This window comes from Silurus aristotelis, assembly GCF_946808225.1.
Source record: "Silurus aristotelis genome assembly, chromosome: 20".
Classification (NCBI taxonomy): domain Eukaryota; kingdom Metazoa; phylum Chordata; class Actinopteri; order Siluriformes; family Siluridae; genus Silurus; species Silurus aristotelis.
Window position 1 is genome coordinate 22,541,379 of NC_139593.1, and position 14,680 is coordinate 22,556,058.

The following is a 14,680-nucleotide window of genomic DNA, read 5'->3' on the forward strand; positions in this document are numbered from 1 at the left end:
ACACACACACACACACACACACACACACACACGAGAACATGTCCAACACACACACACACACACACACACACACAAGAACATGTCCAACACACACACACACACACACACAAGAACATGTCCAACACACACACACACACACACACACACAGACACACACAAGAACATGTCCAACACACACACACACACACACACACGAGAACATGTCCAACACACACACACACACACACACACACACACACACACACACACACACACACACACACACAAGAACATGTCCAACACACACACACACACACACGAGAACATGTCCAACACACACACACACACACACACACACGAGAACATGTCCAACACACACACACACACACACACACACACACACACACACACACACACACACGAGAACATGTCCAACACACACACACACACACACACACACACGAGAACATGTCCAACACACACACACACACACACACACACACACGAGAACATGTCCAACACACACACACACACACACACACACACACACGAGAACATGTCCAACACACACACACACACACACACAAGAACATGTCCAACACACACACACACACACACACACACACACGAGAACATGTCCAACACACACACACACACACACACACACACAAGAACATGTCCAACACACACACACACACACACACACACACGAGAACATGTCCAACACACACACACACACACACACACACACACAAGAACATGTCCAACACACACACACACACACACACGCACACACACACACACACACACGAGAACATGTCCAACACACACACACACACACACACACACACACACACACGAGAACATGTCCAACACACACACACACACACACACACACACACACACACACACACACGAGAACATGTCCAACACACACACACACACACACACACACACACACACGAGAACATGTCCAACACACACACACACACACACACACACACACACACACACACACACACACGAGAACATGTCCAACACACACACACACACACACACACACACACACACACACACACACACGAGAACATGTCCAATACACAACAGCTCTGTTCAGAATCTGTAGGTGAGGTGTGATTTCAGCTGCAGCCTGTTCAAATGTAATTCAGCACTCACTCTTACTCCACCTTCAGCGGGATCTAAACAATGAACACCCTACACTCAACACTTTACACCCTACACTCTACACTCAACACCCTACACTCAACACTTTACACTCTACACTCAACACCCTACACTCAACACTCTACACGCTACACCCTACACTCAACACCCTACACTCAACACTTTACACCCTACACCCTACACTCAACACTCTACACCATACTCTCTACACTCTACACCCTACACTCAACACACTACACGCTACACTCTACACCCTACACTCAACACTCTACACGCTACACCCTACACTCAACACCCTACACTCAACACTTAACACCCTACACTCAACACTCTACACCATACTCTCTACACTCTACACCCTACACTCAACACACTACACGCTACACCCTACACTCAACACTCTACACCCTACACTCAACACTTTACACCCGACAATCAACACTCTACTCCATACTCTCTACACGCTACACCCTACACTCAACACTCTACACCCTAAACTCAACACTTTACACCCTACACTCAACACTCTACACCATACTCTCCACACCCTACACTCAACACTCTACACCATACTCTCTACACCCTACACTCAACACTCTACACCATACTCTCTACACCCTACACTCAACACTCTACACCATACTCTCTACACCCTACACTCAACACTCTACACCATACTCTCTACACACTACACTCAACACCCTACACTCAACACTCTACACTATACTCTCCACACACTACACTCAACACTTTACACCCTACACTCAACACTCGACACCATACTCTCTACACTCTACACCCTACACTCAACACACTACACGCTACACCCTACACTCTACACCCTACACTCAACACTCTACACCATACTCTCCACACCCTACACTCAACACTCTACACCATACTCTCTACACCCTACACTCAACACTCTACACCATACTCTCTACACCCTACACTCAACACTCTACACCATACTCTCTACACCCTACACTCAACACCCTACACTCAACACTCTACACTATACTCTCCACACACTACACTCAACACTTTACACCCTACACTCAACACTCGACACCATACTCTCTACACTCTACACTCAACACACTACACGCTACACCCTACACTCAACACTCTACACCCTACACTCAACACTTTACACCCGACAATCAACACTCTACTCCATACTCTCTACACGCTACACCCTACACTCAACACTCTACACCCTAAACTCAACACTCTACACCATACTCTACACACCCTACACTCAACACTCTACACCATACACTCTACACCCTACACTCAACACTCTACACCATACTCTCAACACCCGAAACTCAACACTCTACACCCTACACTCAACACTCTACACCATACTCTCTACACCCTACACTCAACACGTTACACCCTACACTCAACACTCTACACCCTACACTCTACACGCAACACTCTACACCCTAAACTCAACACTTTACACCCTACACTCAACACTCTACACTAGGGTGTACACCCTACACCCTGATCCCACAGCTGAATCTGTGACACTTACTGTACTTTTTTGGAAGCCTGAATCCCTCTTCACAACATTTCACCCTCTCTTCTTGAAGTTCTTGATTATCTGATAAATGTTTGATTTGGGTGCAGTTTTACTAGTAATGTCCTCGCCTCTGAATCCCTTTTTGCACAAAGCATTGATGACTGCACACACTCCCTTGCAGACAAAGAACAATGATTTCAAGCACCACCCAGCTTTTCAAGTCTGTTATTCAAACTCATTCATCATGAGAGAGTGATCTCCAGCCTCGTCCTCGTCAACCCTCTCACCCGTGTAACCAGAGAATCACTGACATCATGCCACCTGCTCCTTTTGTGGCAGAGCTGAAATGCAGTGAAATCTTAAATGTTTAATAATAAAGATGGACTTTGCAAATAATTGCAATTCTTTTCTGATTATTCACTTTGTAACATTCAGGAGTTTATGCAAATTGCCATCATAAAAACTGCAGCTGTAGATGTTGAGACACCATTCACTCTACAACTTAAACTCAATACCCTACAGCACAACAGGTCTTTATTTCCACCGCTCGAGCCGCACCAAATTCTGCCTGTTTAAAGCAAATGAGTTTCATTTGTAATGACTTTCAGCTGTGGCTCGTGATTGGATGGTTATATCAGCTGTGGCTCGTGATTGGATGGTTATATCAGCTGTGGCTCGTGACTGGTTGGTTATATCAGCTGTGGCTCGTGAGTGGATGGTTATATCAGCTGTGGCTCGTGACTGGTTGGTTATATCAGCTGTGGCTCGTGAGTGGATGGTTATATCAGCTGTGGCTCGTGACTGGTTGGTTATATCAGCTGTGGCTCGTGATTGGATGGTTATATCAGCTGTGGCTCGTGACTGGTTGGTTATATCAGCTGTGGCTCCTGATTGGATGGTTATATCAGCTGTGGCTCGTGAGTGGATGGTTATATCAGCTGTGGCTCGTGAGTGGATGGTTATATCAGCTGTGGCTCGTGACTGGTTGGTTATATCAGCTGTGGCTCGTGAGTGGTTGGTTATTTCAGCTGTGGCTCGTGAGTGGATGGTTATATCAGCTGTGGCTCGTGACTGGTTGGTTATATCAGCTGTGGCTCGTGAGTGGATGGTTATATCAGCTGTGGCTCGTGACTGGTTGGTTATATCAGCTGTGGCTCGTGACTGGTTGGTTATATCAGCTGTGGCTCGTGATTGGATGGTTATATCAGCTGTGGCTCGTGACTGGTTGATTATATCAGCTGTGGCTCGTGAGTGGATGGTTATATCAGCTGTGGCTCGTGATTGGATGGTTATATCAGCTGTGGCTCGTGATTGGATGGTTATATCAGCTGTGGCTCGTGACTGGTTGGTTATATCAGCTGTGGCTCGTGACTGGTTGGTTATATCAGCTGTGGCTCGTGAGTGGATGGTTATATCAGCTGTGGCTCGTGACTGGTTGGTTATATCAGCTGTGGCTCGTGACTGGTTGGTTATATCAGCTGTGGCTCGTGACTGGTTGGTTATATCAGCTGTGGCTCGTGATTGGATGGTTATATCAGCTGTGGCTCGTGACTGGTTGATTATATCAGCTGTGGCTCGTGAGTGGATGGTTATATCAGCTGTGGCTCGTGATTGGATGGTTATATCAGCTGTGGCTCGTGATTGGATGGTTATATCAGCTGTGGCTCGTGACTGGTTGGTTATATCAGCTGTGGCTCGTGATTGGATGGTTATATCAGCTGTGGCTCGTGAGTGGATGGTTATATCAGCTGTGGCTCGTGATTGGATGGTTATATCAGCTGTGGCTCGTGACTGGTTGGTTATATCAGCTGTGGCTCGTGACTGGTTGGTTATATCAGCTGTGGCTCGTGATTGGATGGTTATATCAGCTGTGGCTCGTGACTGGTTGGTTATATCAGCTGTGGCTCGTGACTGGTTGGTTATATCAGCTTTGGCTCGTGACTGGTTGGTTATATCAGCTTTGGCTCGTGATTGGATGGTTATATCAGCTGTGGCTCGTGACTGGTTGGTTATATCAGCTGTGGCTCGTGAGTGGATGGTTATATCAGCTGTGGCTCGTGACTGGATGGTTATATCAGCTGTGGCTCGTGATTGGATGGTTATATCAGCTGTGGCTCGTGACTGGTTGGTTATATCAGCTGTGGCTCGTGAGTGGATGGTTATATCTGCTGTGGCTCGTGACTGGTTGGTTATATCAGCTGTGGCTCGTGATTGGATGGTTATATCAGCTGTGGCTCGTGAGTGGATGGTTATATCAGCTGTGGCTCGTGATTGGATGGTTATATCAGTTGTGGCTCGTGATTGGATGGTTATATCAGCTGTGGCTCGTGATTGGATGGTTATATCAGTTGTGGCTCGTGATTGGATGGTTATATCAGCTGTGGCTCGTGACTGGTTGGTTATATCAGCTGTGGCTCGTGATTGGATGGTTATATCAGCTGTGGCTCGTGACTGGTTGGTTATATCAGCTGTGGCTCGTGACTGGTTGGTTATATCAGCTGTGGCTCGTGATTGGATGGTTATATCAACTGTGGCTCGTGATTTGTTGGTTATATTATCTGTGGCTCGTGATTGGTTGGATAAATGAGGGTTGAACTCTATGATGTGTGTGAAAAAGCTTCAGGATGCGGAACGTAAGCAGTAAATGCAGTGTGTGACGAGAGAAACATTCAGCCGTCTGGATCATACTACAGTCCGACACTCCTCATGACCCGACTGGGGTTTAATACCAGAAAACTTTATTCAAATTACACAATGTACAAAAATTACAAATCTACAGGATTTTATAAAAAACACATATCTGGGTGTGTAAAGATGTTGTGTGTGTATTTGTATATTGTCTAAATGTGCGTTGTGTCAGTGTTTATTAGTATGTGTAGTGTACTTGTATAGTGTTTGAATGTATGTTGTGTGTTGTGTATTGTATTAGTTAATGTGTGTATTATGTATTGTGTAAATATGTGTAATGCGTGTATTGTGTGTGTAAATGTGTTGTGTATATGTGTGTTGTGTGTGTGTGTGTATTAGTATGTGTTGTGTGTGTTTTTCAGGTAAGTGTGTATTCACAGGTGAACTCGGGGTTGTTGTCTCTGTCGGAAGCCCAGTGTGCGAGCAGGTCGCTGAAGTCTGGAGTAGTGGAGCTGCTCATGGAGATGAGAGGGACGCTGCAGGTGGTGTTGATGGTTTGTGTGGAGCGAGACGGCAGGTCCGGGACGTCAGCAGAGACGCCGGTGTGTTGAGGAAGTGGTTCATTCCAGAAGCTGCTGGGGAGCCGCCGCTGGATCATGGGTAATCCCTGTTTCTTCACCTGAGTGTTCTGAAAGAGTTCTGCGAGTGGGCCGAGGTTTTCTGGCTCCTCCGCCTGCTCTGATGATGTCACTCGAATGATGTCGGAGTAGTACCGGTGCCGGCCGTTGACCTCGGCTCGTGACCTTCCAGCGTAGAGGTCGCTCGTTTCCGAGTCTCGGTTGGGTCCGAAGTATCGCTGCACGTCACTGCTGATGAGCTCTGCGAAGCGTAGCAGGCGATCAGTCATCTCTGTGTACGGATCAGACGCTGACAGATCTGTGACGTGAGACTCCACACCTGAAGACTCCTCCTCGTCCTCCTCAAAGCCGTCCTCCACCTCCACCTCGTCCCTTAGTTCCTCTTCACATTCATCCTCAAGCTCATCTTCATCAGGAGGAATGTAGCAGCTCTGAGCGGGAAGGCTCGCTCCGAATCCACTCAGGGTTCTGATTACACTCGCCGCCATCCTACAACAACAACAACAACAACAACACAATGAAGTGAGATACACAAACTAGTCTCTTTGAAATAATTCACACACACACACACACACACACACACACACACACACACACACACACACACAGTGAAAAGCTTGATGCTGCTGCTGTATACATCTAGTGTATGATCCTGTGGAGAAGTGATGAGGTGTAAAAAAGTATGGATTTGCATCTCAAACAAACATGGGTACTGAAAAGTTCTGTGTTTGTGTTGGTTCCAGAACCACCTGGTACCTTTATTATACAAATATTGTTTGAAAGGAGCATAACTGCACTTTAAAGCTTTAAAATCAACCATGAACCTTTCAGTGTAAAAGAACCAAAAGTACTGATGGTACTAAAGCCGGAACCGGACTCGGCCCTGTAGTGCTGTAAATGTAAATAAACGGTGTGTTGAATGGGTGGTGTTGGTCGCGTGCCCCCTGCAGGTCCCGGTGTTTCGGTGTGTATTCGGGTTTCGGTGCATGCGGGTGAGTCGGTGTGTTTGTGCCCTTACCGTGTCCCGGTGCAGTTCCGCGCGCCGCTCGCTCTCGCCGCTCTACACGCCTCCCTGCACGAGCATTTTATACCCGCGGGAGTGCGGAGCGCGCGCCCCCGGGGCCGCTGTGTGTTCTCAGTCAATATTTGAGCGCGCGCGGCTGTAATTGTGCCTGCGCGCAAACAGAGCGCGAGACTCACCGCGGCGCCCGGCAACCGGGAGACAAACCGGAAACGGGGACGGGCTCGCGAGCGCACCGACGGAGCGCCACTGCCGGGGGACACTCGAGTGTCTCTGCGCGCACACACACACACACACACACACACAGCGCAAACACGAGCTTGCGCAAACAGCCCCGAGCGCAGCCGTTATCAGTCACTTCACGTGAAGCTAAAAAGGCGTGAAATCAGATCTCACGCCATTTTGAGTTTTGAATTGAGCCCCTTTATAAAAGCCCATTAGAGAGATAAGGAGAGTCCGAGCCTCTGTGTTCTCCAACAAACTCAACATCTACCAACCTGACCAAAACCCACACAGATCCACAGGGTCTAATCTCTACATCTAATCCAAACTCACAACGGGACAGAGAGAGAGAGAGAGAGAGAGAGAGAGGGGGGGGGGGGAAGAAGGTGAGAGAGAGGAACCAAAGAACTGAATACTAAACATCTGCTCCAACATCTGCCATCAGGAGAGTGATGCATTTACAAAGAAAAAAAATAACTTTCATTGGAACCATCAACAAATAGCTAAAAAAAAGTGTTCAATCTGAGCAGAACAATGAGTACCAATATGAGTACCAATATGAGTACCAATATCAGTGCCAATATCAGTAACAATATCAGTGCAGATATCAGTGCCGATATCAGTACCAATATCAGTGCCAATATCAGTACCAATATGAGTACCGATATCAGTGCCAATATGAGTACCAATATCAGTACAACTATCAATGCCGATATCAGTAACAACATCAGTACCAATATGAGTACCTATATCAGTGCCAATATCAGTACCAATATCAGTACCGATATCAGTGCCGATATCAGTACCAATATGAGTACCAATATCAGTGCCAATATCAGTACCAATATCAGTACCGATATCAGTGCAGCTATCAGTACCAATATGAGTAACAATATCAGTGCCAATATCAGTGCTGATATCAGTGCAGCTATCAGTACCAATATCAGTGCTGATATCAGTACCAACATCAGTGCCAATATGAGTACCAATATCAGTGCCAATATGAGTACCAATATCAGTGCTAATATCAGTACCAATATGAGTACCAATATCAGTGCCAATATGAGTACCAATATCAGTGCTAATATCAGTACCAATATGAGTACCAATATCAGTGCCAATATGAGTACCAATATCAGTGCTAATATCAGTACCAATATGAGTACCAATATCAGTGCCAATATGAGTACCAATATCAGTGCTAATATCAGTACCAATATGAGTACCAATATCAGTGCCGATATCAGTACCAACATCAGTGCCAATATCAGTGCCAATATGAGTACCAATATCAGTGCCAATATAAGTACCAATATTAGTGCAAATATCAGTGGCAATATCAGTATCAGTATTAATATCAGTATCAATAGCAATATCAGAGGTAGTTACAGATATGTAGGGTTAGTGTAAGTGTAGAGTTAGTGTAGAGTTAGTGTAAGTGTAGCGTAGGGTTAGTGTAAGTGTAGCGTAGGGTTAGTGTAAGTGTAGAGTTAGTGTAGAGTAAGTGTAAGTGTAGAGTTAGTGTATTGTAGAGTTAGTTTAAGTGTAGAGTTAGTGTAAGTGTAGGGTCAGTATAAGTGTAGAGTTAGTGTAGAGTTAGTGTAAGTGTAGAGTTAGTGTAAGTGTAGGGTCAGTATAAGTGTAGAGTTAGTGTAGAGTTAGTGTAAGTGTAGAGTTAGTGTAAGTGTAGGGTCAGTATAAGTGTAGAGTTAGTGTAAGTGTAGGGTCAGTATAAGTGTAGAGTTAGTGTAGAGTTAGTGTAAGTGTAGAGTTAGTGTAGAGTTAGTGTAAGTGTAGAGTTAGTGTAGAGTTAGTGTAAGTGTAGAGTTAGTGTAGAGTTAGAGTAAGTGTATTGTAAGTGTATTGTAGAGTTAGTTCAAGTGTAGAGTTAGTGTAGAGTTAGTGTAAGTGTAGAGTTAGTGTAGAGTTAGTGTAAGTGTAGCGTAGGGTTAGTGTAAGTGTAGCGTAGGGTTAGTGTAAGTGTAGAGTTAGTGTAGAGTAAGTGTAAGTGTAGAGTTGGTGTATTGTAGAGTTAGTTTAAGTGTAGAGTTAGTGTAAGTGTAGGGTCAGTATAAGTGTAGAGTTAGTGTAGAGTTAGTGTAAGTGTAGAGTTAGTGTAAGTGTAGGGTCAGTATAAGTGTAGAGTTAGTGTAGAGTTAGTGTAAGTGTAGAGTTAGTGTAAGTGTAGGGTCAGTATAAGTGTAGAGTTAGTGTAAGTGTAGGGTCAGTATAACTGTAGAGTTAGTGTAGAGTTAGTGTAAGTGTAGAGTTAGTGTAGAGTTAGTGTAAGTGTAGAGTTAGTGTAGAGTTAGTGTAAGTGTAGAGTTAGTGTAGAGTTAGAGTAAGTGTATTGTAAGTGTATTGTAGAGTTAGTTCAAGTGTAGAGTTAGTTCAAGTGTAGAGTTAGTGTAGAGTTAGTGTAAGTGTAGAGTTAGTGTAGAGTTAGTGTAAGTGTAGAGTTAGTGTAAGTGTAGTGTAGAGTTAGTGTAGAGTTAGTGTATGTGTAGGGTCCGTATAAGTGTAGAGTTAGTGTAGAGTTAGTGTAAGTGTAGAGTTAGTGTAAGTGTAGAGTTAGTGTATTGTAAGTGTATTGTAGAGTTAGTTTAAGTGTAGAGTTAGTGTAGAGTTAGTGTAAGTGTAGAGTTAGTGTAAGTGTAGTGTAAAGTTAGTTTAAGTGTAGAGTTAGTGTAGAGTTAGTGTAAGTGTAGGGTCAGTATAAGTGTAGAGTTAGTGTAGAGTTAGTGTAAGTGTAGGGTCAGTATAAGTGTAGAGTTAGTGTAGAGTTAGTGTAAGTGTAGGGTCAGTATAAGTGTAGAGTTAGTGTAAGTGTAGGTTTAGTGTAAGTGTAGGGTTAGTGTAGAGTTAGTGTAAGTGTAGAGTTAGTGTAGAGTTAGTGTAAGTGTAGCGTAGGGTTACTGTAAGTGTAGAGTTAGTGTAAAGTTAGTGTAAGTGTTGTAGAGTTAGTGTAAGTGTAGAGTTAGTGTAAAGTTAGTGTAAGTGTTGTAGAGTTAGTTTAAGTGTAGAGTTAGTGTAAGTGTAGAGGTAGTGTAGAGTTAGTGTATGTGTAGAGTTAGTGTATTGTAGAGTTAGTTTAAGTATAGAGTTAGTGTAAGTGTAGGTTCAGTATAAGTGTAGAGTTAGTGTAAAGTTAGTGTAAGTGTTGTAGAGTTAGTTTAAGTGTAGAGTTAGTGTAAGTGTAGAGTTAGTGTAGAGTTAGTGTATGTGTAGAGTTAGTGTATTGTAGAGTTAGTTTAAGTATAGAGTTAGTGTAAGTGTAGGTTCAGTATAAGTGTAGAGTTAGTGTAGAGTTAGTGTAAGTGTAGAGTTAGTGTAGAGTTAGAGTAAGTGTATTGTAAGTGTATTGTAAAGTTAGTTTAAGTATAGAGTTAGTGTAAGTGTAGGTTCAGTATAAGTGTAGAGTTAGTGTAGAGTTAGTGTAAGTGTAGAGTTAGTGTAGAGTTAGAGTAAGTGTATTGTAAGTGTATTGTAGAGTTAGTTTAAGTGTAGAGTTAGTGTAGAGTTAGTGTAAGTGTAGAGTTGGTGTAGAGTTAGTGTAAGTGTATTGTAGAGTTAGTTTAAGTGTAGAGTTAGTGTAGAGTTAGTGTAAGTGTAGGGTCAGTATAAGTGTAGAGTTAGTGTAGAGTTAGTGTAAGTGTAGGGTCAGTATAAGTGTAGAGTTAGTGTAAGTGTAGGTTTAGTGTAAGTGTAGGGTTAGTGTAAGTGTAGAGTTAGTGTATTGTAGAGTTAGTTTAAGTGTAGAGTTAGTGTAAGTGTAGGGTGAGTATAAGTGTAGAGTTAGTGTAGAGTTAAAGTAAGTGTATTGTAAGTGTATTGTAGAGTTAGTTTAGGTGTAGAGTTAGTGTAGAGTTAGTGTAAGTGTATTGTAGAGTTAGTTTAAGTGTAGAGTTAGTGTAAGTGTAGAGTTAGTGTAGAGTTAGTGTAAGTGTAGTGTAGCGTTAGTTTAAGTGTAGAGTTAGTGTAGAGTTAGTGTAAGTGTAGGGTCAGTATAAGTGTAGAGTTAGTGAAGAGTTAGTGTAGAGTTAGTGTAAGTGTAGGGTCAGTATAAGTGTAGAGTTAGTGTAAAGTTAGTGTAAGTGTAGAGTTAGTGTAGAGTTCGTGTAAGTGTAGCGTAGGGTTAGTGTAAGTGTAGAGTTAGTGTCGAGTTAGTGTAAGTGTATTGTAGAGTTAGTTTAAGTGTAGAGTAAGTTTAGAGTTAGTGTAAGTGTAGAGTCAGTATAAGTGTAGAGTTAGTGTAAGTGTAGAGTTAGTGTAGAGTTAGTGTAAGTGTATTGTAGAGTTAGTTTAAGTGTAGAGTTAGTGTAGAGGTAGTGTAAGTGTAGGGTCAGTATAAGTGTAGAGTTAGTGTAAGTGTATTGTAGAGTTAGTTTAAGTGTAGAGTTAGTGTAGAGTTAGTGTAGAGGTAGTGTAAGTGTAGGGTCAGTATAAGTGTAGAGTTAGTGTAGAGTTAGTGTAAGTGTATTGTAGAGTTAGTTTAAGTGTAGAGTTAGTGTAGAGTTAGTGTAAGTGTAGAGTTAGTGTAGAGTTAGTGTAAATGTAGGGTTAGTGTAAGTGTAGAGTTAGTGTAGAGTTAGTGTAAGTGTATTGTAGAGTTAGTTTAAGTGTAGAGTTAGTGTAGAGTTAGTGTAAGTGTAGAGTTAGTGTACGTGTAGTGTAGAGTTAGTTTAAGTGTAGAGTTAGTGTAGAGTTAGTGTAAGTGTAGAGTTAGTGTAGCGTTAGGGTTAATGTAGGGTTAGTGTAAGTGTAGAGTTAGTGTAGAGTTAGTGTAAGTGTAGTGTAGAGTTAGTTTAAGTGTAGAGTTAGTGTAGAGTTAGTTTAAGTGTAGAGTTAGTGTAGCGTTAGGGTTAATGTAGGGTTAGTGTAAGTGTAGAGTTAGTGTAGAGTTAGTGTAAGTGTAGTGTAGAGTTAGTTCTAGTGTAGAGTTAGTGTAGAGTTAGTGTAACTGTAGGGTCAGTATAAGTGTAGAGTTAGTGTGGAGTTAGTGTAAGTGTAGGGTCAGTATAAGTGTAGTGTTAGTGTAAGTGTAGTGTTAGTGTAACTGTAGTGTTAGTGTAAGTGTAGGTTTAGTGAAAGTGTAGGGTTAGTGTAAGTGTAGGGTCAGTATAAGTGTAGAGTTAGTGTGGAGTTAGTGTAAGTGTAGGGTCAGTATAAGTTTAGAGTTAATGTAGAGTTAATGTAAGTGTAGGTTTAGTGTAAGTGTAGTGTTAGTGTAAGTGTAAGTGTAGGGTTAGTGTAAGTGTAGGGTTAGTGTAAGTGTAGGTTTAGTGTAAGTGTAGTGTTAGTGTAAGTGTAGGGTTAGTGTAAGTGTAGGGTTAGTGTAAGTGTAGAGTTAGTGTAAATGTAGGGTTAGTGTAAGTGTAGTGTTAGTGTAAGTGTAGGTTTAGTGTAATTGTAGGGTTAGTGTAAGTGTAGGGTTAGTGTAAGTGTAGGGTTAGTGTAAGTGTAGTGTTAGTGTAAGTGTAGGTTTAGTGAAAGTGTAGGGTTAGTGTAAGTGTAGGGTTAGTGTAAGTGTAGGTTTAGTGTAAGTGTAGTGTTAGTGTAAGTGTAGGTTTAGTGAAAGTGTAGGGTTAGTGTAAGTGTAGGGTTAGTGTAAGTGTAGGGTTAGTGTAAGTGTAGTGTTAGTGTAAGTGTAGGTTTAGTGTAAGTGTAGTGTTAGTGTAAGTGTAGGTTTAGTGTAAGTGTAGTGTTAGTGTAAGTGTAGTGTTAGTGTAAGTGTAGGGTTAGTGTAAGTGTAGGGTTAGTGTAAGTGTAGGTTTAGTGTAAGTGTAGTGTTAGTGTAAGTGTAGGGTTAGTGTAAGTGTAGAGTTAGTGTAAATGTAGGGTTAGTGTAAGTGTAGTGTTAGTGTAAGTGTAGGTTTAGTGTAAGTGTAGTGTTAGTGTAAGTGTAGGGTTAGTGTAAGTGTAGGGTTAGTGTAAGTGTAGAGTTAGTGTAAATGTAGGGTTAGTGTAAGTGTAGTGTTAGTGTAAGTGTAGTGTTAGTGTAAGTGTAGTTTTAGTGTAAGTGTAGTGTTAGTGTAAGTGTAGTGTTAGTGTAAGTGTAGGTTTAGTGTAAGTGTAGTGTTAGTGTAAGTGTGGGTTTAGTGAAAGTGTAGGGTTAGTGTAAGTGTAGTGTTAGTGTAAGTGTAGGTTTAGTGTAAGTGTAGTGTAAGTGTAGTGTTAGTGTAAGTGTAGGGTTAGTGTAAGTGTACGTTTAGTGTATGTGTAGTGTTAGTGTAAGTGTAGGGTTAGTGTAAGTGTAGGGTTAGTGTAAGTGTAGAGTTAGTGTAAATGTAGGGTTAGTGTAAGTGTAGGGTTAGTGTAAGTGTAGTGTTAGTGTAAGTGTAGGGTTAGTGTAAGTGTAGGTTTAGTGTAAGTGTAGTGTTAGTGTAAGTGTAGGGTTAGTGTATGTGTAGTGTTAGTGTAAGTGTAGGGTTAGTGTAAGTGTAGGGTTAGTGTAAGTGTAGGGTTAGTGTAAGTGTAGTGTTAGTGTAAGTGTAGGGTTAGTGTAAGTGTAGGGTTAGTGTAAGTGTAGGGTTAGTGTAAGTGTAGGGTTAGTGTAAGTGTAGTGTTAGTGTAAGTGTAGAGTTAGTGTAAATGTAGATTTAGTGTAAGTGTAGGGTTAGTGTAAGTGTAGTGTTAGTGTAAGTGTAGTGTTAGTGTAAGTGTAGGTTTAGTGTAAGTGTAGTGTTAGTGTAAGTGTAGTGTTAGTGTAAGTGTAGTGTTAGTGTAAGTGTAGGTTTAGTGAAAGTGTAGGGTCAGTGTAAGTGTAGTGTCAGTGTAAGTGTAGTGTTAGTGTAAGTGTAGGGTTAGTGTAAGTGTAGGTTTAGTGAAAGTGTAGGGTTAGTGTAAGTGTAGTGTTAGTGTAAGTGTAGGGTTAGTGTAAGTGTAGGTTTAGTGTAAGTGTAGGGTTAGTGTAAGTGTAGGGTTAGTGTAAGTGTAGAGTTAGTGTAAGTGTAGGTTTAGTGTAAGTGTAGGGTTAGTGAAAGTGTAGGGTTAGTGTAAGTGTAGTGTTAGTGTAAGTGTAGGTTTAGTGTAAGTGTATTGTAGAGTTAGTTTAAGTGTAGAGTTAGTGTAGAGTTAGTGTAAGTGTAGGGTCAGTATAAGTGTAGAGTTAGTGTAGAGTTAGTGTAAGTGTACGGTCAGTATAAGTGTAGAGTTAGTGTAAGTGTAGGTTTAGTGTAAGTGTATGGTTAGTGTAAGTGTAGGTTTAGTGAAAGTGTAGGGTCAGTGTAGGTGTAGTGTTAGTGTAAGTGTAGGTTTAGTGAAAGTGTAGGGTCAGTGTAAGTGTAGTGTTAGTGTAAGTGTAGTGTTAGTGTAAGTGTAGGGTTAGTGTAAGTGTAGGTTTAGTGAAAGTGTAGGGTCAGTGTAAGTGTAGGGTTAGTGTAAGTGTAGGGTTAGTGTAAGTGTAGGGTTAGTGTAAGTGTAGGTTTAGTGAAAGTGTAGGGTCAGTGTAAGTGTAGTGTTAGTGTAAGTGTAGTG

General features: G+C 42.2%; 1 protein-coding gene across 1 annotated transcript; it reads right to left on the bottom strand.

The window, feature by feature from the left end:
- Positions 1-5,411: 5,411 nt before the first annotated feature.
- Positions 5,412-7,756, bottom strand: percc1 (proline and glutamate rich with coiled coil 1). Its single transcript, XM_083521936.1, has 2 exons — positions 6,980-7,756; positions 5,412-6,450 (listed from the first exon to the last, which is right to left on the bottom strand). The coding sequence occupies exon 2, from the start codon at positions 6,447-6,449 to the stop codon at positions 5,742-5,744; it is 708 nt and encodes a 235-aa protein (XP_083378062.1). The 5' UTR covers position 6,450; positions 6,980-7,756; the 3' UTR covers positions 5,412-5,741.
- Between the last annotated feature and the right edge of the window lie 6,924 nt (positions 7,757-14,680).

Coding starts and splice junctions, on each gene's coding strand:
- percc1 (XM_083521936.1), bottom strand. CDS start 6,449: ATGGCGGCGAGTGTAATCAGAACCCTGAGTGGATTCGGAGCGAGCCTT.